Here is a 26354-nt window from a genome sequence, read left to right as displayed (position 1 = left end):
GGGAACACCTCTGAAAAATCTTGGAAGTGGTTGTGATTGTGCCCTTATGGTTTTCTTCTGTTGCTGTGCACCATAATGCCCTCAGCAGGGAATTAACTTCTTATAAATGACTTCTTGTCACGATGCATGTACTGCTCATATAGTGCAAATGCATGCATCTGTGGGTTTATTTAAACACTACTGTTAATGTTTTATGTCCAGGATAAGAGTTTGTATGTTAACAAAGCATGGAGCAAGATGTGGTGGGGGAGGTACAGCCTGCATGGGTAAATGCTATCCAGCAGGATCCTACTTCTGGGGTTTGCTGGTGCACCATTTCCTCTTCCCAGCAGCCAAGTGGATGGGCTGTTCTGTCATTCATCAGAAAGGAGCAACAAGAAATGGGCTGCCTCGTGTGTTACCTCTGTTGAAGGGGGGGGGGGTGTGAACAAACAAAAAAGCCCATTTGGATATTTTCCCAATTTATTTTGCAGCCAGACTGTAGTCTTTGCTCTAAGGAAACAGATCATCTTAGTCCTGTTAATCACTCTAAGAAAGCAGTGAATTCAGCAATGCAAAAAGGGTCTCCCTGAGTTCTGACTAGGAACTGCCAGAACTGGCATTTGTGTGGAAATGTTACTAAGCAAAAAAACTTTGTAGATTGCTGCTGCTTTCTGTGATTGATTTTGTGTCTTTATTTTGTTGCGTGCAAGGGGTTAATTCTGTTAAATTTTTTGAAACAGTTTCCAATCGGAGACCATACCGAGAGTACTACGTGGACGCCTTAGGAGAGCCTTCAGAGAAAGCCTGGGTTTCTGGAAAAGCTATTGTCCTGTTTGAAGGAAGACATCAGTTCGAAGAGCTGCCTGTTCTTCGGAGGAGAGGAAAGCAAAAGGAAAGAGGCTACAAACATAAGGTGAAAGATCTGCTTTCTCCGTTTTTGATTTTCTGAATCTGCACAATAAAGATCATCCTTTGTGCCTGGAGTTGCACTTTGACAGTTTGCTTTTGTGACAGTGACTGCAGCAACAGGGCCAGAGTGTGATTCTTTGCATCCTTATAACAAGCAGAGCGTGTAAGCAGCTGGGAGTTTCTAGGCTATCTTTCATGTTTGTGTAGGGGTGTGGCCTGTTGCTTTTGTTGCCCTGCAGAGCTCTGAGAGGCAGAGGAGTCAGGTCCCTGTCAGCGTGAGGTTTGTTCAGCAGTGAAGCCCTCTTCTGATGCCAATTACAGCTTTTAAGTAACTTCCTGTGCTCTCTTGCAGTGTCTTTTGGCTGATCTGAGGTAGAGGTGGAGTTACGTACTTCAACTAGATCATGGACTGAGATAAAGCAGTGGGGGTTTTAGTTCTGCTTCAGTAATTCTCTTTATGGAAACTTGTTAGGGCTTATAATTCAACTTGGAAAACATCTTGTCAGTGAGCCCATAGGAATGAGTTTTGTGGCTCGTTGCATCATCTCCATTTCCAAACACAACAGCCCTGAGCAACTGTAGCCAGTATAACGTAATGTGACACAGAGGTCTGTTCTACGTCTTTAGGATCATAGCTGGAGAAATTCACGTTTCAGAATTGTTGAAATGAAGTGAACAGACTAATGTTTTCCTGCGAGAGAGCAGATAGGCGTAGCAGGCAGCAGTGTCTGTTCCTTTTTTCTAACAGCACTTAAGTACTTAACCTGTGGTAGTGAGAAGCCATTGGATTAAACATGCTCTTGCAGATGTGAGCTTTCTGGGGGTAATGCTCTTTTTCTGGCTTGTCTGTTTCCAAGGGTACGCTCAGTAGCTTTTCTTTGTTATCTGTATTTTCACCTTCCCCAACAATTCATTACATGCAACCAAGAAATGTTTCTGGTCCTAGCAATTGCTTCCTTGCTAGAACCTCCCCCTGTATGTAACTTGCAGCACCAGTGTGACTGCAGCAGAGGGAACCAAACGTGTTGCTTGCATAAATGTCCCTGGAAGCCAAGATGTGATGCAAAGCTGAGAGTATTTCACTGCTTTGCTACTGGGCCCTGTAAAATTTGGTTAATCTGCTAAAACAATCATTTGTTCCTGTGGATTCTTTTTTTTAAGGGACAAGTATCAGAAATTTGAGTTGTTACTCCTGCTGTAGAATAGATTTCGATTTTAGGAGCTTTGTGAAGCCTTTGGTTTTCTGTTGTGCAGCCAAGAACATGTGCAGATAAAAATCAAGTTTGGAAGTTTGTTGTTTTTAGATGTTTAGCAGAGGTTCCTGTCAGGTATGCATCATGCCCTTTATTTTATGCTAAAGTTGGAGCTGAAGCTGGGAGAGTTCAGGGTAAAGGACAGGTTGAATCTGTTACAGTGTATTTAAATGTGATACAGATTTTATGTTTGTACCGAGGTAAGTTGATGGAGAGGGAAGATGGAATTGTGCCCCAAGTTCAAGGGATGCAGAAAGAATCAGGAACAAGCAAAGCAAACATGGCTGTTCAAATATTTTGAGAAGACGATGTTGCAGTTGCCTTGAGAGGCCCATTGGCTGTTAATTTGCATTTCTGTGCCAGGGATCCATACCATACACGTTCCCCTTACACACTGTTGTGCTTGGGATGCGCTGACGTGACGGGATGTTTGGTCACAGGGACTCCAGTGTTTGCAGGGACTGTTCTTTTGTTTGGAGAATGCACGAAGTTTTTTACTAGGCTCGACAGGAGTGCAGGCTGCTTACCCAAGAGAGTTATTTTCTGCATCCTCTAGGCACAGTCTCTGGCAGTATGTTATTGTCTTAAAGGTGCAGAATGCAGGACTGTCACACTGCTCCGTGCCGTGTCCATCTCTTGCTTTTATCCTGTTGGTTACCCCCTCATTTTTTTCTTTCTTTTTCTTTTCTTTTTTTGTCTCCTCCAACTTTAAGGTTCCCCAGAGGTTTATGGCTAAATGGGAAGTCAGTGTTGGACAGGCAGAAGACATTCTTCTCGGGGGGCCAGAGGATCAAAAGTGCAGCCAGAACTCCAGCGAGCTGGACAGCGAGAAGGAAGTGCAGTCGGAATACTATTCCAATGGCCCCGGAGCCAAGAAGGACAGGCAGCTGAATGGCTGTTTTAAATCCTTGGCATTTGACTCCAAACACTCAGCCAGTGAAAAAGGAAAATTGCACATTAAGCCACACATGAAAAAGAGCTCAGAGAGCAGAAAAAGGACTAGAGTAAAAAAGAGTGGCACGAGAGAAGAAGCTTCCAAGAGGGAAATCAAAGAAGAAACACCAGAGAGCATAGTTAACAATATGATTGTTGGGGACCTACCAGAGAAACATGCGTCTCATGAACTTCGCCGGATTGCAAAGAGCATAACAGCATCCAACAGCACCAGGGAAAACCATTTGCTCTCCTCCTTTGGAGAAAGACGTTTTGAAAATCTAACTTTAAAGTCGGACTATGGGAGTCATAAAAGTGATGCCCTGAAGAGCACACTCCAAGGGGATTTGTTTTCCAACACGTCTTTGGAGAGAGAGAAAAGCTCCCTGGGCATTCTGTGCAGTTCCAAGTTACAAATACACTATTCTGCATCTGAGGCCAGTATTGAGAAAAAGCAAACTGAATCGGATTCATCCTCTTCCCTCTCAGATGGTGGGAACAGTGATGTAGATACCATGGACCAAAGTTCAGAGAGAGCCTCTAGCACTCTTGAAGTTAGTGACTCTTCAGATAAAATGGAGAAGGAATTTCCTATGACGTCAAGTGGAAACATTAAGCTTTCCATGTATTTTTCCCAGAAAAGCAACAGAAGGGCTAGGAAGAAGTCATACAGAGATCGCAAACCTCTGGGAGGTTCAGTAACCAGCAGACTCGATGCTGAATTTGCACACAGGGAACTTGAAGGAGGCTCCTCTGATGCTGAGATGACATTGACAGCTCTTGAGCGCTCTTCAGATGTGAGAAATGACAATCTTCCCCTAGCAAACAAGCACGCTACTCCCCAAAGTGTTTCCAAGGACAGCTCCTGGTCTGCTGTTGCAAATCAAACAACCTTAAAACTGAAAAACATGAAATTGCCTCGGATCAGGAGTATAAAATGCAAACATAAAGAGAAGGTTGCTGGGTCGGAGCCTTCTCTTGCAGAAGAGGAGGGTGGCGTGAATCACTGTTCTTCTGATACCAAAGGTTTCTCTGGCCTTCAGAGAGATTCTCTTCCGAGAAGCGGAAAAGTTGATGGTCAGAAACTGTTGAACAACGTGCACGAGAAACCCAGGGATTCTGCAGAAATAGAAACGGCCGTGGTGAAACACGTCCTGTCAGAGCTGAAGGAGCTATCGTATCGATCCATGAACGATGATGTCAGTGACTCTGGCGCTCCAAAGGCCGCAGTACCCTTACTTTTCTCTTCCGCCTCTGGTCACGGTCGTTTGCCTATTGAGCCAAATTACAGATTCAGCACCTTGTTAATGATGTTGAAGGATATTCATGACAGTAAGGCAAAAGAGCAGCAACTGATGACTGGCCAGAATATAGTCCCGTATCGAAATACCAGCCCGGCTGATGGTTCTGGAGGCAATTCTACAAGCGGCCTGACATCCTTGTCTATTGTAGGTCCCCCATTTAAAATAGAAAAAAATGGAGATTGTGCCCAGGAAACGGTCAATCCGAACTCCTCCAGTATAAGCAACTCCTCATTTTCACGCAATCCTCCAACCAAGTTAACGGGGATTGGTACTGGTAAAAGGGAGCCCGCGAATACTGCTGTTTCTGGGACAAATGGCACAAATTGCGTGCCCAAACGCAACTGTTCAAAATCTAAGCAGTCATCAAAGCTTGGAGATAAAACAGTTTCAAACAGAAAGGACTTAAAACCCGGAGGGCCAAGTAAGTTGTTAAGTCGGTTATCCAGAGATTCAGGAGAACATGCATTCCGCGTGCACGGTTTGGTTACCAGTCCTCTAGGTAATGAAGCAGAAGATACTGAGAGGAAAGAGTCTGTTGATTTAACAGAACATTCAACTGATGAAGACTCTGCTTGTTTATCTGATGACAATTTAGGTCGTATTGGAAGGAGACCCGAAGCTGGTAGAAATACTGAGAGATGCACTTCTGCTGAAAATGGGGAGAGTCCAGACTTGGATTCAGAGGCAAATAGTGAGAGCTCTCTTGGTGATGAGGCTAATGATGTAAATCACGTAGCACCTAAAAAGCGATGGCAGCGTTTTAACCAAAGCAGTGCTAGATCTAATAAGCACATCAGTAGATCTAGGGAAAAAGGAAACTTGGAGAGTGCCTTGGGCCTGAATTCTCATGGCTTTTCACTGAAGGGAAATGAGTGCTTGGGACGTAGGCATTCCCCTCATTCAAAGGTGCTTGAGGGAGACCTAACAGTTCAGGACTATGAGAATCATTTAGACTTAGTTGAGAAACGTTTGAATGTATGTGGTAAGCCAAACAACAGTGTGATGGACTCAGAAACAAAGCTTGGCAACTTTGCTCCCCAGTCTGAATTCTCTGCACAAGGTAAGGGAGCTGGACTTGCGCCAGAATGTGTATTTGTATACATTTTATAATTTTTCATTTAAAGTATAAGTTACAGAATTTTGGGCTGTTTGACAACGTGGAGCTATATATATTTCTGTGAGCTGAAGAGTGACATGGGTTTTTCTGGGACTCCCTGTAAGCACAGAGAATGAAAGCTGAAGGGATGATGGAATTTTGCTTAGCTTCTGCTTAGAAAGTTTAAATATATAACATGGTTAGTTCCTCCACAGTGAAAGGTAAAACATCATCCTTCCAAGTGTAGGATTTTTTTTTCCTTCAGTGTATCCCTTCATACTGTCTTCTGCATGTTTGGTCTTAGCTGGATAAATCAGCTCTAGAAAGTTTTGACTTAGAGTGTAGGATTTCGTTAAGACGGTACTTTTTGTTGTTTGCTTTGTTTTGTATTTTAGTATGGAAGTTTATTAGCTGGTAATAATGAACAGAGGAACCCCCCACGTTCCCTAACTCATGGCATTGGTGGGGCTGTCTGAGGGATAAAGGGGAGAAGAGAAGGACAGCTGCAGGGAGCCTGGGATGCAGGTGAGGCAACCTCATCCCAAGGGAGGTGGCCATGGAAGAAGGAAGTGTGGGGAGCACAAGGTCAGACAACCCTGCCTTGCCCACAGAGATGAGTGAGATTTTAAAGGGTTACTAAAGCTGGAAATTTGGTTGGAAAGCAAAACCAAACAAAAATGCAATAAAAACTACCTCCCTCCTCATAACAAAACAAAACAACGAACACAGGGAGAGGACTAGGTCCAGCAGAACCACCTTTAACACATGCCATTCTCAAAGAACCTAGGGAAGCAAGCCTTCATGAAAACACTAAAATGATTTTTTTTTACAAAGATTTCGCCAAACAAAATTAAATTGTTTGCCAGTACTGTCACAAATGAGTGATGGGCAGAGTTCAGAACCTGTGTGCACTTCTTCACTTCTGTTCACTGTGTGCCCGTTCTGATGTGTTGTGCCCTTAGCAAGTGGTTGCTGCACACCTGCGTCAGTACAGGGAAGACAACACCTGGCTTTAATGGTCACAGGACCAAGGCAAGTCACAACAGGCACCGAAAATGAGCCCACAGGGTGTAACACACTGGGTAAAAATCTTGTTTTGAAATCATGGCAAGCTTAATCATTTACCAACTACTCTGGCCATGGCTGTGTGTTTTTGAGGACTTAAGTCCTTATAAAGGCAGTGGGAAGCGTGCGTTATTCTGGGGTGGGGCTGCACGGAGGGGCTGTGTCTGTGAACCGAGCTCCTTGCGTGTATAAAGGCACAGCTGGGTTCTGGTAGGTTCCAGGTGGTCTGGCAATTGAAGCATCCCTGCATGTTGCTGAGAGGTGAAAGGTGCGAGTCTGCAGAGAGAGCTGGAGGAGAGCTGCTAAGAGGTAGTAGCAGTGCATGGAGAAAAGGAGAGGAACTGCAGCAGAAGACAGGTGGCTCCCATTGCAGCATGGAGCTGGCTGGGGCGGCACGGGGCCTGGGGCTGCTTGCAGGAGCGGCAGGTCAGCAGCTGCGGTGCAATCCATGCACCTGCCCTCAGGAGCACGCCTGAGCCGTACCCATAGCGATGTGCTGTAAGCGGGCACTGAAGCTTCTGTGTGAGGAGCTGCCCGGGCTGCTGTGACATCCCCGGGGCAGAGCTGATGGGAGCAAGCTGAAGCTGTGAGAAGTCCCTTCGTGGAAACCGGTCTTTTGTTTTGGACAAGGCCGATTATGTAGGAAGCAGGGAGAGCGGTGTGGACGTTGGAAGTGCTGCTCGCAGAAGAGAGCGGCTTTCCTCCCTGTGCCAGGGCTTTGAGGAGACGTGACTAATCCTCCTCCTCCACAGGCAGGCGTGGAAGGGGCCACAAAAGATTGCATTCACAACTGTGTAATTTCTACTGAGCTCGATCAATGCAAGTCCTCGTCGTAGCTGAAAGCAACATCCGGCGTATTTTTGATGCAAAATTTGTAGTGGGGTTTAGGCTAAATAAGGCAGAAGTGAGGGCTGGTCGCGTTTGCTGATTGAGAACGTGCACGAGTAACAGCTTCTGAAGGTGTGCGGTTTGCCACTGCCATTCAGACTGCATTTGTACAGGAGTGACTTTGAGGGGAAGAATAATGCAGTTAAGCCTCACTTTCTGCTGCAGTGCTGTGTGTGCTGCTGGCTGGTTCTGAGGCTCTCAGTAGTCACCAGTGAAGGCACTCGGCCTAGAACTGGTTACGTGCCAATGTGGGCTGCACCTGGCTACCTGTGCAGAGGGTTAATTAGCAGCTGAAAATAGTTGTGTTTGGGAAAGGTGGTTCCTTTCTTCTCTTTTGGCCAAGTTTGAGATTTTCATACTTGTTTAACCACAAAGCCACAATAAGGCGTAGCAATCTTGTCCAACATCCCTGCTCTTAAGTGTTGCACTGGAATGCTTTTTTTTTTTTTTTAATGAAATGTTTCTGCTCAAAAAAACAAAAACCCACCTCCTATGTAGGAACGGAAGTAAAGAATAGAAAACTTACTGCGAACTTCCAGGGGACCACAAATGTTTGTGTGAGTGGGAGTGGTCTTCTGACAGTAAGGCAGAATAGTTGTGAAAACCAGTAAAGAGGAAAAGTCACAGGTATTTGAGAAAGTTAAATAAGCATCATCTTGCTTCTGCAGCTCGTTAAGTAGAGATGACATGATGTCAGGGCCCTTCCGCAGAGCTCTCTGTGAGTGGTTCTGTTTGTATCAGGGAAATAGCTGGTGCCAGGCTTTTTCCTTGACACTTGCACAGCACTGCACCATTGCAAGAAAAAAGATGTCTGAGCCCTGAGGATCTTGCAGCCTCTCTGGAGGACAGTTAGCTCCCTCATCACATCGTGATCTCAATGCAGAACCTGTTGTTGGGAAGCAAAAGGAAAAAATAGGCTTTCAATAGCAGATGGGGAGTTCAGGGCTCTTGAAGTACATGAGAAAATGCACTGGGGAGGAGGGAAGGGAAGGGAAGGAGCTGGGCTGGCACGGCACTGGTGGAGCCAGCAACTGAAATGTGTTAGGGAGAGCAGCATTTTCCCATGTCCCTGCACATAAACCCAAGGGAGTTTGGATTGACAGGAAAAGTAGAGTGATGAATCTGAGTTTCTAACAGATGGAGGTTTTGGTGAAAGTACTACAAGGAGTGTAGGTTGTGTGAGGTGATGTTGGGTCACCTTGCTAGGAGCCTTTCAGTCAGGTGTCTGAAGTGCTCGGGGTCACCATGGTCCTTAGCATTCACAGCTGCCATGTCAGGCTTGGGGAAATAGGAAGCTTGAATATTCGAGGGCTGTGTTAGGGCTCTTCCCGCATGGAGCTCTGAAAGAGAAGGCAGGAGCAGCTGTTATCTGCAGGTCATGAGGAGGATTTTTTATTGTGATATTCTCAGAAACACAGTCTTGAAGCTGCTTTCCTTTTTCTTAGTACATTCAGAGAGGAAACGCCTTAGAAAGCCAAGTAAACGACTTCTGGAATATGCAGAAGAATACGATCACTTATTTGCACCCAAGAAAAAGTCAAAGAAAAGCCAGGAGCAATTGCAAAAGGTATGTTAAGACAAATGTGTCTCTTCATGGCTTTTTTCTGTTGGGCTCCAGTTTACATGCTTTCATCTGGTCTTGCTTGCTGGGTGCTTGTGCTGCATGCAGGGCTGTGCAGGGTGGATGTTTTCACCAACGTGTTCCACTGTGTTAGGTGAATTCTGTGGCAAGGTCTGGATTTGAAGGAGGTCTTCCTGCACAGCGCAGTCCTGACAGAGAGACCCAACGGGGGCCAAGTCCTTTGGTTTCAACTCCATTTTCAACCAAAGAGTCTCCTCCCATCCTTGAGGCGGAGTGCTCCTTCTCAGAACTAGAGCCCCATGCCGCTGATCCCAATGAGCAGCTCATAGAAGGGCAGTCTGATTTCCCAGAGCTCGTGCTGTCTTCCTCCGACGTTTCTGAAGTTTCTGCTTCTCCAGATGCAGAGGAGAGATTCCTGAAATCAGGTAAGTGGGAGATTGTGTTGTTCTGCTCCCATAAGTGAGCGTGTCCTGAGTTCAATCGAAATGTTGCTTCAGCCCAAGTGGAAAGGTTAGTAGCTGCTGATCTCTGTTTTGTTTGCTTTGCTTTATTCAGAGACCGTTACTGGTGCTAGAATAAAAGAGGGCAGGTGAGATGTGTGACCCAGTGAAGTGGCTCGTTGTGATTCTGTTGTTAGTGTTCTGTCTAAAGACTTGTCCAAGGTCAAAGCTGCAGTGCTCTGGCTATGTAAGCTTGTAGGGAAACGCCACTTATGTTCTAAAGGGCCAATTGTTGTTTTTTTTTTACTTTGTTTAAAACATGTATTTGTAAATATTTACTTCTGTAATTATAAATGCATGTAGATAATGTATGTAGATACACTTACGTATCTATAATAATAGACCAAGCAGGCAGAGAGAGCTGCATGCACTGAGTCTGTTATTTGTGGGGCAGAGGGGGGTGGAAGGGAAAAGCCTGCAATGATTAAAGGAGGGAACCTGAGGTGGGAGATGCAGGCACAGCCCACAATGCAGCAGTGGTTGCAGACATGCAGTATGCAGAGGTTGTATATCTTCCCACTCCAGAGGAACCTGCTGAGGCCCGCAGAGCCTGGGCTGTGGCAGAGAGCGATGACGTGCTGTCCCTCCGTGAGGTGGCTGAGGCCTTTGGTGTCACTGTGTGCAGAGCCGTGTGTCATAGGGCAGGTGGAGCCGAGCTGACTAAGGAAGCAGATGAGCAGGGTAGGATAGGTAATGGGCTGTTTCCATGGAGTGCCTTGCACACAGAGCATCGCCATTTCCTGGTCCTTTGAAGTGTTTGCTGCTGCCCATGTCTAGCAACTTGGTGCCTCCCAGTGGCTAGCACAAAGTTTGAGCAGGAGGTTGGCTCCTGCAGCTGGATCGCTTGGAGTATCTTGTCCCAGGTAGTTCTGTCTGAGAGCACGTCCTTCAGTCTGTTCACTGTGTGCAGCATGAATACTGATGCGGGTGGCGTGGGAGTGGAAGCTGGGATGTATTTGTCGGTGGGAGGGCTGGGTTGTGCTGGTGAAGCTGTTGTGAAATCACAGTGTGAATTGCGCTGCCAGGATGGTTACCTGCTGGCTTTAAATTCATGGCCTCTCTTCCGTGGATGGATTTTTTTATATTAAATATCGAGGTACACATGAAGGTGGTCCAAGTGGAGGTCTGTTTCTGTGCAGGTTGTAGAAGTGTTTTTTATTTCCCTGAGGAGCTTGTGCTCCAAAAGACAAGGTGAATTGGATTGTTTTGAACTGCTGTCTGGCATTTGCTTAATGGTCTTAGCGTGACCGAAGCTAAGAAAATCCCCATTTATCTAACAAGAATTTTATTGCAGGAAACTTTGAGAGCAAGCGTCAAAGGAAGCCCACGAAAAAGCTCTTGGAATCCAATGATTTGGACACTGCCTTTATGCCAAAGAAGGAGGAGTGGACTCCCCCAAAGAAGGTATTTTTCTTCCAGTACTTCTGAAAGTCGGATAGAAAATGAGCCCAGACAGCAGGCCCTGCTGAGTGGGAGGCACGGGGCAGTTTGCTGCGTGTGCTGCTGGCTGTGGCCCAGGAGTGAAGGTCCGCCCTTCCCAACGGTGCTGGTTGCTGCGTTATGGTGAAGAAATCTGCTAAATACAGAGGTGTTCCCCACCCTTTCCCACTTGTAATGGGGACTGGGGACTTTTGGCTGTGAAGTCTCTTCTCTCCATTGATTTATATGGAAAAATGAGTCATCTGAATGCAGGCTGGGAAGCTGTGGGCAGCGATTTTCTGTCGCAGGGAATGGCTGTTATATTACATTGTAACTTGAACCTAAGGCTTTTTCCTTTTCTGTCAGATGTTCTCGGAATAGTATTTCATTTGTTACATTCCCAAGTTGGCTGATGCATGGTACAAAAGCATAGAACTTGTAGCAGGGTAGAGGCTTGAGTTGTAACACATGTAGCATGCAATGCTAGACGCAGGTTTTTTTTTTTAAGAATTTTCCGACCTTCTCTGCTAAATACTCAAAATCCTGTGACATGCTTTGGAGAAAGCAGATAACAAAGACTGATATCGGGCATTGTATGTGTACAAGGCATAGCATCACTGTTTCTGAGGTTGGTTAATAACAGTTTTCTTGCCTTTCTCGTTCTCTCTTTCTCCATGGCAGTCTTAATACAGTCATTGTGGTTGCAGTAATACAGAGAGCAGAACAATTCAGTGATAGGCTTCATAAAAATGTCAGACCAGAAGAGAGTCTCTATTCCCAGCACCCTATGGGGTGTTAGCAGCCTTTTGAGGAGAGCTCAGGAAACTTGAGGGATGCTGGTGTGCACGAGACCTGGCAAACTCAGCATTCCTCCTTGCCTGACTTTTCCATGTGGGATCTGTCAGGCACTCAAACCAAATGTCTTCTTGAAAAGTTGTTAACCATTGTTGAATTCATGATCTGAAATAATTGTTGCAGTCATTTGTAAGGGTGCTTATTGGCTGAGGAGTGTGCATCTCTGGTTTGCATCTGGTGAATTGTTTCTTGTGTGTTTGTAGGGCACTGGCCCTTCGGAGAGCGACAGCTCGGAGCTGTACTCACCAGCCCACTTCCCAGACCTGGGAGAAGGTAAGTGAACGCAGGGCAGCTGAGCTGCATTGATGTGATTTGTGTCAGTGCCTATGGCTTTAGAGGGAGTTGTGTGTGTTAGGCTTTATATGTCCTAGGCCTTAGCTGAGGCAGTGGCAGAAGAAATAGGTACAATTGTTTATCCAGAAGTATATATATATTTTTACTGCTCTATGGAAAGTGGAGGTGTTAGGTTCACATTTCCATGGGAAGATGTTCACTTTCCATTTTTAGTGTGAATGGTTGACGAAAACTCGTCACCACAGGTGCTGTACCAACGTGCTTTTTGCCTGATGGCATGCTCTGACCAGGCTCAACATTGCCTGCTCTGTCCAGTGGACAACTGTGCAGTTGTATTCCCTCCTCCACGTGCCTTTATGTCACACTGGTGTGAACATGAGGAAATTTTTATTGCTTAATGACAGGAGGAGATAATTAGCAGCATTTGAATAGCAATGTAAGCTTGGTGGGGTATCATTTCTTCATTTCTGCTTTGGGGCTGTCTCAGGAAAGTCGGTGATGGTGATGATTGCAGCTCAGCAAAACAGTTCATAGTGAAACCATTATGAGTCAGTGTTATCCAGGTCCTCTGGCTGCAGGACAAAGGGCAGATCTGCCTTGGAGGCTTGCATTGCCCCGGGCTTTATGTCCTTAAAGAAAATAGGAGCCAGCCTGATGCAGTCAGGGTGTGGAAGTTAGTAGGCCCGTAGTGAGCAAGCAAATTGTTATTTCTGCATTTTTCTTGAATGGTCTTTCTGTTGCATCCCAGCTTCTGAAAAGCTTTTGGAGAAGCAGCGCAAGCGGAAGAGACCACGCCATTCCTCTGCTGCAGTACATTCCAAGAAGGAGAAAAATGGGGAGAGGCTGGGGGTGACCCCACGCTCTGAGGTACCGTTGGGTTTTCCTACACACTGTCATCCCTTTAACCTGTCTGCTACTTCCCAGGGTGCTGTGCAGAGCCTAGGCCAAGTAGTCTTTAACTGGCTGAATGCGAGATTAGTGTCTCAGCTGGGACTTTGTCTCCCTGATGTAGCTGCATGAGCTGGGGTTGAAGCTGGAGGTATCACCTTGATTAGTAATTATTTCGTGATAGCTGCTTAACTCAGGCTCAATTTTTAAGCTGCTGCTCTGCTAGTTCTCCAGGAGAAAGGCTGTTCTGATATGGCAGAACAAAGGTTTGACTGGCATCTTGCTTTGCATGTCAGAAGGCCTAACTGCTGTAAAAGTACTTGTCTTCTGGTGGTGGGTATCTTGCCCTTTTGCACACCGTTATGAAGTGCAAGCACTAGATGTGGACTTTAGACTCTTCTACTTGCCCTGCATGCCAGGGTGAGCTCAGAGCCATGTTGGAGGGGATGGGGGGAACTGTCTGTGACTGCTCGCAGGAGCCTCTGATTACATTCTGCCATCCAGCAGAAAGGGATAATTGGGGCAACTCCCTTCTACTGCATCATAGCAAAGCTGGCATACAAATATCTCTGACAAGCACGTTTTGCCTTTTAGGAGTGAGCCAGGTATCACCAAGTGTAGGGGAAGCAAGACTTCTCCTGAGAGAGGTGGGACGCCTCCGGGCCTCTCTCAGCATCGCCTCTCACTTCCAGTGGCCCAGGTTCAGCAGCAGGCTGTTCTGTCAGGATAGTCAGTATGTATTTCAGGAGCCAATTATAGATATATATTGTTATATTTGTTATTGTTATATGGCTTCCAGCAGAGCACAAACACCACACCAGTTACCTCAGCAGTGCCAGCTGCTCTGAGGTCCACTGCCACTGCTTTTTGAAAAGCATTTCTGATGGGGGTGATAAAGTTTGGGGTAATACCTCTGTGCCCTATAAGCCTTCCTGTGCTGTTTTAAGAGCACTGGTCACTTGTTTCTGAAGTGTGCTCACCTGGAATCATGTTTCAAAGAAGCCTGTACAAATATCTTTGCCAGTGCTGGAGGGTAGTTAACACTGTCTGCTGTTAGGCACCCTCTGAGAGGCTGGCTCAGTTCGAAGCTAGTAAATTCTCTCCACGTCTTCTATAGTGAAGAAATGAGGAGGCAATTCAGAGCAGCAAGGCAGGTAGGCCACAGCTCTGAATGTTGCACTCACTGCTCACTGCAGAGGAAGCCCAGGGAGTCTTAACTGCCTCCAGCCTTAGATGTATGTTGAGTACCTGAAGTTATATAATGTCAATACTTGGCACCTTTTACCAACGTCCCTTTTTCTGTGATCGTGTTTCTTGAGCCGCTGAGGTGAGTGTTCACCTCTTGGTTTTGGTAAGTGCATGGATACTGGTGAGTATTGGGCTGCTGTAGAGATGTGATTACACTTTCACTTGGCATTCACACCACACTGGTCCTTAAGTGGCTGTCCGCACACCAGGCAGGAACCTCATTTTCTTCTGAGTGGTGCTACAACAAATAGATGTTTGGATGGTACAGCACAATGAAACCTTGGATCCAGCTGCTTTCAGAGGGCAGAGGAAAGCCTGTCTACCTGGGCTGAACTGCGCAGCATTCTCTGCCCTTCCATTTTTGTGGAGCCGGGAATGCAAGTTCACAACATCGGGGCAGCAAGAGACCAAGAAAAGAGATGGAAAATGCTGTTGAAATGGTTGTCAAGGTTGTGTGCCAAGGTCAGGCTGTGCCAAAGGAAGGGCCAGGCTTTTAAGGATGTGCCAGATGCAACAGCAGAAATAACTCTGGAAGAAGATCGACAATGAGACCTGCCCCCTGTAGGAGGTATGTTGCTTCACAGTGCTCATTCTGGCAAGGGGAAACAGGGAGAATGGTGTGACTGATCCTTCTGAATCCTGGCCTTGGATGGTGATCCCCTTCTCCCTGTTCGCCAGGCATAAAAAATCTGGCCTTGTCCACCCTGTCCAGCTCTGACGCTCCCTTCCCTTTGTGTTTCTGGGGGTACTGATTAAAAATACACCAAGATCCCTGACATGTGAAATGTACAGACTGGCCAGGTACTTGTGTAACTAAAAAGAATATCATGAGGCTGAAAAGATAAGGCCTAGAGCATGCTGTGACACTGGATGGTGTGGGCCCAGTTGTTAAGATTTTTGCTGACAACAAGTATTTTCAGCTCTGAAGAGAGGGTTACTGGTTCATGGTATGTAACTTAAGATGCGTTTCAGTCTGTCATTCCAGATAGCATATAAAACATGGCTTGAGTTCATTACAAGCAGTTCTAGCAGTGGTAGTAGAAAGACAGAAGGATGAACCAGTTCTGTATCTCTCATAGCTTTAGCAAATCTGAATATCTCCTCTCCCTCCTTCCCAAACTCTTTTGAAACCTTTGATACAGTGGGAAGATAGTCATTAACCACAGGAGGAGTGGTGCTTGTTAACCAGCGCCTTGCTCCTCTGGAGGGATCCTCAGTGACCATGAGAATGGCCAAGCTTACTTTGTGTCTGTAGCACTGGGGCCCCAGCACAGGGTAGAAGCTGTAGCTGACATTGTTTGTCCATACCAGTAGCTGATTAACTCTGCTCTTGTTCTTCCTTACAGTGACCCCTGCAACCCTGAGGTCACTGCTGAGCTGAGCAGAAGAGGGAGCACCTGTGTAGGAATAGGAGGACCTGAGCTGTAACCAGTCCCTGGAGCACTGGTCACTGGCGCTGCTCCTGGAGCATTCCAGGAGCCAAGTCAAGTGTTTGAGCCAGAGGCCTGTCTTGTGTCAGACCACACCCTTCTTAGCAGAAATTAGCTGCAGAACAGCAGTACCAGAGGTAGCACTTCAGATGCCACTGTATGCAGAGGCAGCTGTTACATTGTTAGCCGATGGTTACCAGTGCTGTAGAGACCTTTCCATTCCCTCTGCCAGGGCTAGAGTGGCAGGAAATGATGTGCTCCTTCTCAGTATTCCTGCAGGCTGCATCACTGCCAGCCCTCCAGCGTGTATGTGATGATAGTCTGTGAGGTTGTTCGCCATATGGTATATGGGATTGTCAGTAGTTTGTAGCCGGGAGTTTTCTTTTTTGTGCTCAATAAAGCAAACTTACACCATTCATATTTGTATTGTGTGCTTTAATATGCTGTCAGTGTGTTTGTGCATCATTGCTCTACATGGTTTTAAAAGATTCCCAGATGAAAACATTCTGCTGCATTCAAGGAATGAAAAATCAGGCAAAGGAAGCATTGCTACCTGACCAGAATGCTGGCTTCGCGTTCTTCTGACTTAAGAACATAAAGCTTTCCCAAAGCTTGTTCTGCCCAGACTAATAAGGTGTTCGGAGTGTATTCAGTTGAGTTTATGAACATCAGTGGTACTGCAACTCACATGAGTATTCTTGCATGCAGAAGGTAACTCAGAGCTCCCTCTCGTGACTGTAAGTTGGGCACCTGGCCCTGAGCAGGCTCCAGGGTATGAGAGTGGTGGCTGCTGCTCCTTCTAGGAGTCTCAATTCCTAACAAGGTCTTGAAAGTCTACAGCCTTGTTTCTGGGCATACAGTAGGCATGGCTTTTTGACCCAAGGAAGAGTTGTGTGCTGAGATCATTCAGCTATCTGCAGTGAGCCAAGATTTCAAAAACAGATGAGGCAAAGTCTTTGAAATGTTCCTTCTGGAAGCACCTGCTTGGTTCCTAAAAGCAGTATGTTGGTGCAGTGTGAATGGCTCATAGACCAATGCGCTCTGGAGGGGCAGCTGGGGCTTGCTCCCACTTCCCAGCTGCTAGTTGCCTGTCCTGACAACAGTGAAGTCTACAAGTACACACTGTGAAGAGTATTAAGAGAAGTCTGATTTAATTGCTAAAGGAAAACTGCAATGAGGATTTCTTGCAATCTTTCTCTAGCATTTTCAATGCAAGCAGACATCAGCATTCAGGATGCCTCTCTGGCATTGATGGACGTGATTTTCAGACTATGCAAGCCTGCCTGATACGTATCTATGAATGATAATACTGTTCCTCCTCAGCCCTGACTTTCCTTCCTCAAAGAGGGATTATGCACAGGAAAAAAATGTGTTCAGTGTGTATTTATAATGATCTAATAAACTTAAGAGCTCTTCCTTTCCTTCCTTGTAAGCCCTTTGGTGGTACCATATGAGAACTTGTTCTCTCTAGGGTGGGTAACACTGACTGCCAGACTTTTACGTGCTTGATGGCTGGATTTGTAATCTGCAGGTCAGGGCAGGAAGCACCGACAGCCCCTAATTTTGAATTTCCTTTTAAAGGGGGAGACATTGGTTCATGGGACTTCTACAAGCCCTAAGGGGGGACACGAGGAGGGGTCTGAGAATGACCATGGAGTGCCTTCGTCCAAAAAGATCCAGGGGGAGCGTGGAGGAGGAGCAGCTCTCAAGGAGAACGTGTGTCAGGTAGCCTCCTTGAGGAGATCTCTTGGAAACTTTGTTTCTCTAAAGGTTTTTTTAATGTTAGTGTTGGTATACACCTACGCCCTAGCTAAGCCCAAGCGGCCTCAAGGTGCTCTTTGGGGGCTGTGTGATTCTGAGGGTTTTGACAGCAATTAACTAGTAGGCTAATTGGACTGAGCCTTTCCTGTGTGATTGCCTCTCATCCTGCTGGAGTTTAAGGATGTTGGGAAGATTTGACCAACATATGATTCGTTTTAGCTGATGCATGGTAGTAGGGACGGGATAGCAGATGGCAGTGGTGACACGCAAACCACCTGAACTTACTGTCATAAGGAGAACGCTCATCTTTTTTCTACAGGAGCTCTGCTGTCAGTTGTGTGGGGTGCGTAGGGGAAGGGGTTGCTCAGAGCTGATGATGTCCTTTCTTCCCCACAGATCTGCGAGAAGCCAGGGGAATTGCTGCTGTGTGAAGCTCAGTGCTGTGGTGCTTTCCACCTGCAGTGCCTTGGGCTCTCTGAGATGCCAACAGGCAAATTCATCTGCAATGAGTGTTCTACAGGTATACAGCTTTCCGGAGTGCCTCTGTAACTGGTGCTCTTTTTGCTGAAATGATCCACCTGCTGTAAGGCAACTACCTGGCTGTCACTTCTCTGGTTATTGGTTTGATGATTATTTTCTAATTAACTGATCTTACTGTTTTGAGGCATGCAGGGTGGGAATGTCCAGAATGTGGTGGGCAAGAGATGGTGTTTTCAGTCTAGACTTACACTGAAACTTACAGGGCTGCAGACACCTGTGATTTGGGTTATATGCAGCAGGCTGGGGGGTTGTACTGTGCTGATACGTCCCCTGGCAGAAGCAACACATTTTTATTTGGCCATTCTATATGCCTGCTCTTTCTCTAGGAGTCCACACCTGCTTTGTGTGCAAGAGCTGCGGGCAAGATGTGAAACGGTGCTTGCTGCCCCTTTGTGGGAAATATTACCATGAAGAGTGCATACAGAAGTATCCACCCACAGTCACGCAGAACAAGGGCTTCCGATGCTCTCTGCACATATGCATGACTTGTCATGCTGCTAACCCGACAAACATCTCTGCATCTAAAGGTACTGGAATCTTCTCCTGTGGTCCCCGGGAAGCATTTAGAAGCCTTTTCTTTGTTTCATGTCCACCTGAAGGGACCTGGTCCGCTAGTTCTTTGCTGTTGTACTGTCCTTTCCACAGGGCTTGCTGTAGCTTGTGCTTCTCGGGGTGGGAGAAGTGGGGTCCATGGGCAATGCTGCTGCTCATCAGCACTCCTGATGGTCAGATAGAGCAACGAAAACGTTCCTGCCTGGCCAGACACTCTGAATGCCTGAATGTCTAGCAATGCCATGTTCCTCTCAGTAGAGCAGCATGGACACTAGTGTTTCTCCTGTGTACTTCTCACTGTGCCAGTGCTTGAGCCAGTGCCTGCTTAGCCACAGTGGCTATTAAGGCAATGGCACAGAGAGCAGTGTAGTAAAAATTGTAATTGTTTTATTTCCTTTTCTTTCTTTTTATTTAAACGCTCATGGTTTGCTTTTAAAACTGCTTTTTTATTATTTATGTTTTAAATCTTTGGTATCTTGGGATGAGTGCCGATAATATCAGCTGTATTCTTACCCTCAGGCTCTGTGTTAAAGTCTTCTCCCACCTGTCAGTACTTAAAACAGAAGAAGCTATCAGCGCATAAAGCCCACAGCTGACCCCTTCTCAGATGAACATTTGCCTTGTGTCCCTCTGGCGGTTGTTTTTCAGTGGTCAGATTTACCCCTTTCTTTTCACCTCTTCTCCCTGTCAGTAGTTTCCTGGGAGGAACTGAAAAGATGCTGAGCAGTCTTGGACAAAGTAGGCCTTCAGGCAGTTCTGAGTTCTCCTTTCTGGGATTTCAGAGTAAAATCTGATAGAGAGGCAAGTGCCTATGTTTTCAGAAACTTCCTGGATTGTCTTCATTACACTCAGTTAAGCACTTGGAATACCCACTCTCTAATTATTGTTTGCACTGATTTACTTATTATCTGTGTATGACGCAAAGCAATCCTGGTCTGTGAACTCTTGAACTGTTTCTGAACAGGGCGCAGAAGGTTTTTCACTTCCAAATAATTTGATTTCCTATATATTACATACAAATGCAGGTCTATTTTTATGTGTGTTTTCTTGCATTAATTTGATAGAAATACAGGGAGTACGTTGTAGATGCTCTGTAGAAATTAAAAGTCAATTTCCATTTCCAAAAATCACCTGTGGCTAGTTGTTTTCAGCTCAGATACCAATAGAGACTAGGTATGGGAGGAAATGGAGACTCAGCCTTCTCTAGAGATTCACCAGGATTCTGATGTGTTCCGGTGCTAGGTCGCTTGATGCGCTGTGTGCGGTGTCCGGTCGCGTACCACTCCAATGACTTTTGCCTCGCTGCTGGGTCCGTGGTCCTCGCCTCCAACAGCATCATCTGTCCCAATCACTTCACTGCACGAAGGGGCTGCCGCAACCATGAGCACGTCAACGTCAGCTGGTGCTTTGTCTGCTCGGAAGGTGAGGCGGTGTGCGCTTGGTTCCCTGTCACCGCATGAGGCCCTGACATAAATGACAAAAGAGCAGCAGATGTGCTGTGGGAAGAGATCATTACAGCAGGCAGAAGCTTGGTCTGTGCAGAGTGTGCCAGAGAGAACTGCTCAGAACAGCTTGTCTTCCTATGCATCCCCGTTTAAGGATCCCCATTACGACTTTTTCTGGATCTTTAGGAGGGTTCTTTGGGCAGCGTAGGTAGAGCATGAGCTGTCAAAAGAGGGTTTGCAGAAGAGCACTGTGCTGTTTTCCCAGCCATTACTGTTTGGAATTGTGGAGTCCAGGGCTTCTGCACAAGAACCCTGATAAATTCCTCCTTTCTTTGCAGGGGGCAGCCTCTTATGCTGTGAGTCATGCCCAGCTGCATTTCACCGTGAGTGTCTAAACATTGAGATGCCAGAGGGAAGCTGGTATTGTAATGATTGCAAGGCAGGCAAAAAGCCACACTACAAGGAAGTCGTCTGGGTGAAAGTTGGGCGCTACAGGTAGGTGAAGGTAGAACAGACTTGTCCCTGTTCCCTCTTCGTGCAGGGATCGTGATGATTGAGGTGAGAAGCTGCTTCTCTCTGCAGGGTACAGTGAAGCAGCTTCTGATGTTTTTGCATGCATGTAGCAGCTGAAGCACATGCCTTCCTCTTCTCCCTCCAGCCTTGCTGGTAGCCTTCACAATTTTCCCCGTCTCTATGCAGTAATGTGCTTTTGGGACATGGGAAATGGGGAGTCACATTTTTCATCTGCCTTCCCATCTGTTGTAGGTGGTGGCCAGCTGAGATCTGCCATCCCAGGACCATTCCTGTCAACATCCAGAAAATGAAACATGACATTGGCGAGTTCCCTGTGCTGTTCTTTGGCTCCAAGGATTACCTGTGGACCCACCAGGCCCGTGTGTTCCCGTACATGGAAGGTGATGTCAGCAGCAAAGACAAGATGGGGAAGGGTGTGGATGGCATATACAAGAAAGGTAATTTGTCTTCATCTGGGAAGGTGCATGTTCTGTTTCTCTCTTCTGTTTGGAGAAGTGATATTCTTGTAACAGAGACAAATATCATTTTAGAGCTAACGCTAAATTAAATTTGCAGAATGAAGTGCTGCTTATCTATCATCCTACACACCTGGAATGTTGATTGGTCTGAGTTCACAGAAATGGACATGGGTGTGCAGATCTTGAGTGCTTTTCAGCTCTGACATAGCTCCTCTGCTGCTCTGTCAGTTTCCTTGTGCCTAGTACACTCATTATCTGTATATAAAAATGCACTTGAGTGTTAGGAATTCACCTCTTCCCAAAAACAAGGCAAAGCAAGCTGACAGTTCGGATATCTCCAAAATGTTTTCCCCACAGTTATTGTTATCACCTGTTACTGCTCTACTGATTTATCCTGTTCTCCTTGTGAATCTCTGCCTCTAAAAGTTCTGCCAGGGAGGTTTGCTTGTGGAGCTGTGACTGCTGGGTGGACTCTGGCAGCCCACCTCATAACACACCCTGTTATTTCACTTAGCTCTTCACGAAGCTGCAGTAAGGTTTGAAGAACTGAAGGCACAGAAGGAACTGAGACAGCTTCAGGAGGACAAAAAGAATGACAAGAAACCTCCCCCCTATAAACACATCAAGGTGAGGGCAGGTTGGGGGGGGAAGGGCAGGTGCAGAATTCCTGAGCTGTCAGTGCAGGTGAATTACAGATATACAGAAATATTTCTACTCTTGGGGAATCTGGCTGTATATAAAAGTTACTCTGCCTTGGCATCTTCAGTCATCCTCTACAGAAACAATTCACGTGTCTGCAGAACTTTGTGGAAGCTGGACACCAGTAACAGAGGTACTCTGCTGTACTGGAACAGACCTGGATGTCTCTGTGCTGTTCCATGTCAGCTGTGTGATGTGAAAGAAGAGTCTCTCTACCTGTCTGGGGTTTTATGGGAGAGAGATGGAATAACGCCATGTGCTCAAATATCGAGTGCTGCTGGTGGCAAGGCAGTGCGGGATAGACAGTCCAGATACAGTGGAGCAGAGGGGAGGATGGTAACCCACTGTGGAGTGTGGCAGTGTCTTTCACTTCTGTTTTTTGTTTTTTTGTGTACTTGTACTGTTGTTTTCCTGTATCAGTTGAACAAAAATACTAAATCTGATATATGTGCTAGAATATCAAACTTTTTGTGGAGTTTTGAGGAACTGTTCAGGCTTGAGGCCATCTTTGAGGTAGGATTGGAGCACTAATTTCTTCAAAGATCTCCAACAGGTATGAGGTGATCTGAGCAGAGAGCTTGGGCCAAGTAGGTGCATATGATAAAGACGTGGGCACAGAGAGATCAGAAACCAGTGACTCAAGGACTGTCTTCCTCTTTTTCATTGTTTCCCTCTGCTCCTTCCTTCTTTTATGTTTCAAGCTATGAAAGCTTAGCTGATTGCTGGCACTTTTCATTTATAGCTAGGATTTTAAGACAGGACCACCTGCACTCACTGTAGTCACAGTGATATGGGAGGGGGACAATTTGCAGCCTTTCCACCCACTCAGGGGATGCAGAATACACAAGGTACCAGGTGGTGCTGCTGGGGGGGATCTGCATCCTCCTTAACTTTTTCATCTAAGTGTTTACCTCTTTAAGTTGTGTGCTCAGAAGTGCATACGTGCCTGTACGCCTCCTTTTACCCCTCGCTGTCACTAGTTTGCACTGCAGCCTGTCAGCTCTTAGGCAAAGATTGGGTATAGAAGTGTCTATCATGACGTCCTGTTCTGAAGCAGCTGACATCATTCTTGTGCATTCAAGGTGAACCGGCCGGTGGGTAAGGTGCAGATCTTCACTGCAGACCTGTCTGAGATACCACGTTGCAACTGTAAACCAACAGATGAAAACCCATGTGGCCTGGACTCCGAATGCATCAATCGTATGTTGCTCTACGAGTGCCACCCCCTGGTCTGCCCTGCAGGAGAGCGCTGTCAGAACCAGTGCTTCTCCAAGCGGCAGTATCCCGAGGTACAAATTTTCCGCACGCTGGCGCGAGGCTGGGGCTTACAAGCCAAAACAGACATCAGGAAGGTACGTGCCCTGTTTCTGCGTGGAGTTTTCTCTTGCCACTTCTCTCTTGCTCGTTGCCAGTTTTCATGGATGTGAAAAATTGCCAAACTGCCTTCTGTAATTTGAAATACTTACTTGCCATTGGATGCCATTTAGGAAAGAGGCGGGTGAATTTAACTTGTGTAGTCCTGACGAGCATGTTTTGGCTCAGCTAAGAAAATGCCTTGTATGTTAATGTCCCACCGGACAAGAAAGGTGATTGCTTGGTCTGCCTGCATGGATAGTTTGGCTTTATGAATACACCAGAATACTGACTTAGGAGTCAGGGCCCAGGATTTCCAGACAGGGAACAGTGATTATGCCCACAGCCCCCATTCTTGAATAGCATGGCTTCTCTAGCATGAGAATCTTGTATCAAAAGCTGAGGTCAGTCTTGAATCTTACGAAGTGTAGTATCTTAGAGATGCTATAATTATTGTGGGAGGTACTACCTTGGAGACAGCTAAAATGCGTGCATGTATGTTTCAAATCCAGAGAGTAGTTATTGTGTGGGCACACATCTACGTCGAACAGAGGAAAAAGAGCATTACTGCAAAGAAGAACCCCAAAGCTAAGAGTGAAGTGAAACAGGAAATAAGATGGCATAGAGGGAGAAGAGTCTCTGAGAAAGAAACCATAGAAACAACATACTGCTGGGGGGGGGGATTGGTATCTAGGAAAATTGCAAGTCTGTCCTGTTTAGGCCTCACTGCCTACTGTGACATAGGTTAAAGGATTTCTTTGCCATTTTATGCACCTCATGTTTCACTTCTAACAGACAGTCTGGAAAGAGCAAAACTAATTTATTTAATGGAGGCACCTGTTGCTCCCAGTGGAGCAGAGCTGTGATTCCCTTTGATGGCCTCTGTAGTACTTCACTGCAGGTGAACTCCTGCCGTGCACTGCAGGAGCAGGTGTTCTAGGTGCATCGTGCTGCTCGGTGTGCTTGGTCCCCAAAGGGATACTGTTCCTTCTGGAACACAGCTGTGCAGTGCTTTGAGCTTTGCAGCAAAGAACTACCCTTGTGCTTTAGCTGTGCTGTTCCTCAACATTAGTTCTTCCCACAGTGCGAAGAATAATCTGATAGCTGTTGTTGATTTATTTAATTTAAGTCAAGTGATTTGTTGTGTGTGTGTGTGAAACGGAATTATAATTAAGGGCTGTTAATAAAATTATAGCTCAAGCTGACTGCAGAGCACAGAGGAGAGTTTTTATGAAGAAGTTTCCACAAAGAAAACAGGAACTGTATGGTAGCACAAAGGTCTCTCTGTCTTGGAGGGAATTTGTCATGTCTTAGCAGCCTGTTTTCTTTTTTTTTCTCTGTGCAGGGTGAATTTGTTAATGAGTATGTTGGGGAGCTAATTGATGAAGAGGAGTGCCGAGCCCGAATCCGTTATGCTCAGGAGCATGACATCACCAATTTCTATATGTTGACACTGGATAAGGTATGTGGAAGAAAATTCTTTTGTCAGAAGCAAAGACAGAAGTAAAACAATTGCAACAAAGGCATGATGTTGTTCTTCTCCAGAAAGTAAAGAAGCGTTTAGAGATACTGTTGAGCTGGTCTGCATTTTCATTAAAGCAAAGACTAAAAGAGTAAATATAAAGTGCTTTGGAGAAGTTTCAGGTTGGATTTTAGAATTAGGAACAAAGTCTGAGCCAACTTCACTGGATTTTATTCTGAAGAAACAAGGCAATAGTTTGTCTGAGGGAAATTGACTGAGAATCAAACGTTGCCCTTCCACATAACAGGGTGAATTTTGTAACATTAGGATCATTCCCAGAAGCTGAACCATGTGGAGTCCTGAACTGGGCTGGTGTGTGTGTGCCGTAGAAGGCATCAGCCCTCAGATGTAGAAGCACCAGGCAGAGTGAGACCCTTGTGTAAGCTGAAATCTCAGGTCTTGCAGATCTGTGTAGAGAGGTGGAGTTTGTTACACCTACAGGCTCCTCAGTGGATCCTGGAGGCCAAGATGGTACAAGCTCCTGACTCCTAGAGGTAAGTAGTTTTGTCAGTGTCTTCCCATACCTTGTCTCTCAACCTTGGAAAGACTTGAAGGAAACAGTTAGGAAAGCTATAAGGAGAAAATACAGTGCGTGGAACAGCATAATGGCATGGCTGCTTTCTGGCTCTCCCCTCACCTTGCTGGAAATGCACACTGACTGTATCTTGTCCTCCTTGTATCTCCCGTGTTGTGACAAAACCAAATTTCAGTTGCAGCTCCCCTATCCCCTCCAACAGTCTACAAAAGCTAGTGTACTGTACAGAAGTGCACCTCAGGTTACGTGCTGTTCCTGTTTTCCAGTTATATGTTGAAGCATAAGAAATAGGAACTGATATTTAGGAACTGATATTTTATGGCCTCGAGTTGCACCAAGGGACATTGAGGTTTGATGTTAGGAAATTGTACTTCCCTGAAAGAGTGCTCAGGCGCTGGAATGGGCTGCCCAGGGAGGTGGTAGAGTCACCAACCCTGAAGGTGTTCAAGGAATGTTTAGATGTTGTGTTGAGGGACATGGTTTAGTGAGAACTGTTGGTGATAGCTGGACGGCTGGACTGGATGATCATGGAGGTCTTTTCCAACCTTGGTGATTCTATGATTTTGCTTTTATGCAGAAGTCAGGGTCTGGAAGTGCAAGTGGCACCTTGGAGGTGCGCTGACATGGTATTTGTCCAATACTAACGTTACAGAAAGAGCTAATTTCGCAGAAAACAGTGGTAGTGCTTCCATGGCTGATTAGGAAACTGCCTCTTGGAAGATGCCAATGATATTGGGCAGGAGACCATATTGCTGTGCTATCTGCCTGCTGTGACCGGAGATACCAGTGTGTGGAAATGGATCAGCTCCCTGTTGATTGTCCAGGCAACACAGTGACACCTGGACTTAATGCATGGTTATAACATATATGCATATTCAGGTGCTTTGCAAGATGTTCTGATGCCCAGAGACCAGATGTCACTACTGAAAAGTACTTTCTTGGCACACTGGTACCTCTGCTTGGGTGGGATGTGGTAATTACTAAATGTAGTTTGTTGGTTTATTTTCTTTTCTCAATTCTAGGATCGAATCATTGATGCTGGTCCAAAGGGCAATTATGCTCGGTTCATGAACCATTGCTGCCAGCCAAACTGTGAGACCCAGAAGTGGTGTGTGAACGGTGATACCCGGGTTGGGCTCTTCGCAATTGTAAATATCAAAGCTGGTAAGGAACCCGGTTCTCTCAGTACTTGTAGTTAAAAGCACGGGAGCCTTTCTGTAAGGAAGAGAGGGGGGGATGGTTTGTAGCTCGCTGGAGGGAGATGCTCAATTTCTATTTCCACATTTTAATTCTTCTCATTTCACATCAA

At 46.1% G+C, this 26354-nt stretch overlaps 1 protein-coding gene across 3 annotated transcripts in view; it reads left to right on the top strand.

Moving 5' to 3' along the window:
• Window positions 1–26354, top strand: part of NSD1 (nuclear receptor binding SET domain protein 1) — a 59944-nt gene that overhangs the window by 18489 nt on the left and 15101 nt on the right. For 2 of the 3 annotated variants that reach the window (XM_021410912.1, XM_021410911.1), the window contains 17 exons: window positions 723–895; window positions 2858–5441; window positions 8876–8997; window positions 9146–9437; window positions 10807–10916; window positions 11990–12059; window positions 12829–12947; window positions 17228–17371; window positions 17804–17927; window positions 18274–18474; window positions 19742–19921; window positions 20283–20439; window positions 20710–20915; window positions 21451–21563; window positions 22718–22987; window positions 24334–24450; window positions 26068–26209. In XM_021410912.1, the coding sequence (XP_021266587.1) occupies window positions 723–895; window positions 2858–5441; window positions 8876–8997; window positions 9146–9437; window positions 10807–10916; window positions 11990–12059; window positions 12829–12947; window positions 17228–17371; window positions 17804–17927; window positions 18274–18474; window positions 19742–19921; window positions 20283–20439; window positions 20710–20915; window positions 21451–21563; window positions 22718–22987; window positions 24334–24450; window positions 26068–26209 (5124 nt within the window). The remainder of the gene's footprint in view (window positions 1–722; window positions 896–2857; window positions 5442–8875; window positions 8998–9145; window positions 9438–10806; window positions 10917–11989; window positions 12060–12828; window positions 12948–17227; window positions 17372–17803; window positions 17928–18273; window positions 18475–19741; window positions 19922–20282; window positions 20440–20709; window positions 20916–21450; window positions 21564–22717; window positions 22988–24333; window positions 24451–26067; window positions 26210–26354) is intronic. The other variant, XM_021410914.1, reaches the window with a different exon arrangement.

Source organism: Numida meleagris, chromosome 12, assembly GCF_002078875.1.
Source record: "Numida meleagris isolate 19003 breed g44 Domestic line chromosome 12, NumMel1.0, whole genome shotgun sequence".
Classification (NCBI taxonomy): domain Eukaryota; kingdom Metazoa; phylum Chordata; class Aves; order Galliformes; family Numididae; genus Numida; species Numida meleagris.
This window is presented reverse-complemented; position numbering and strand designations above follow the sequence as displayed.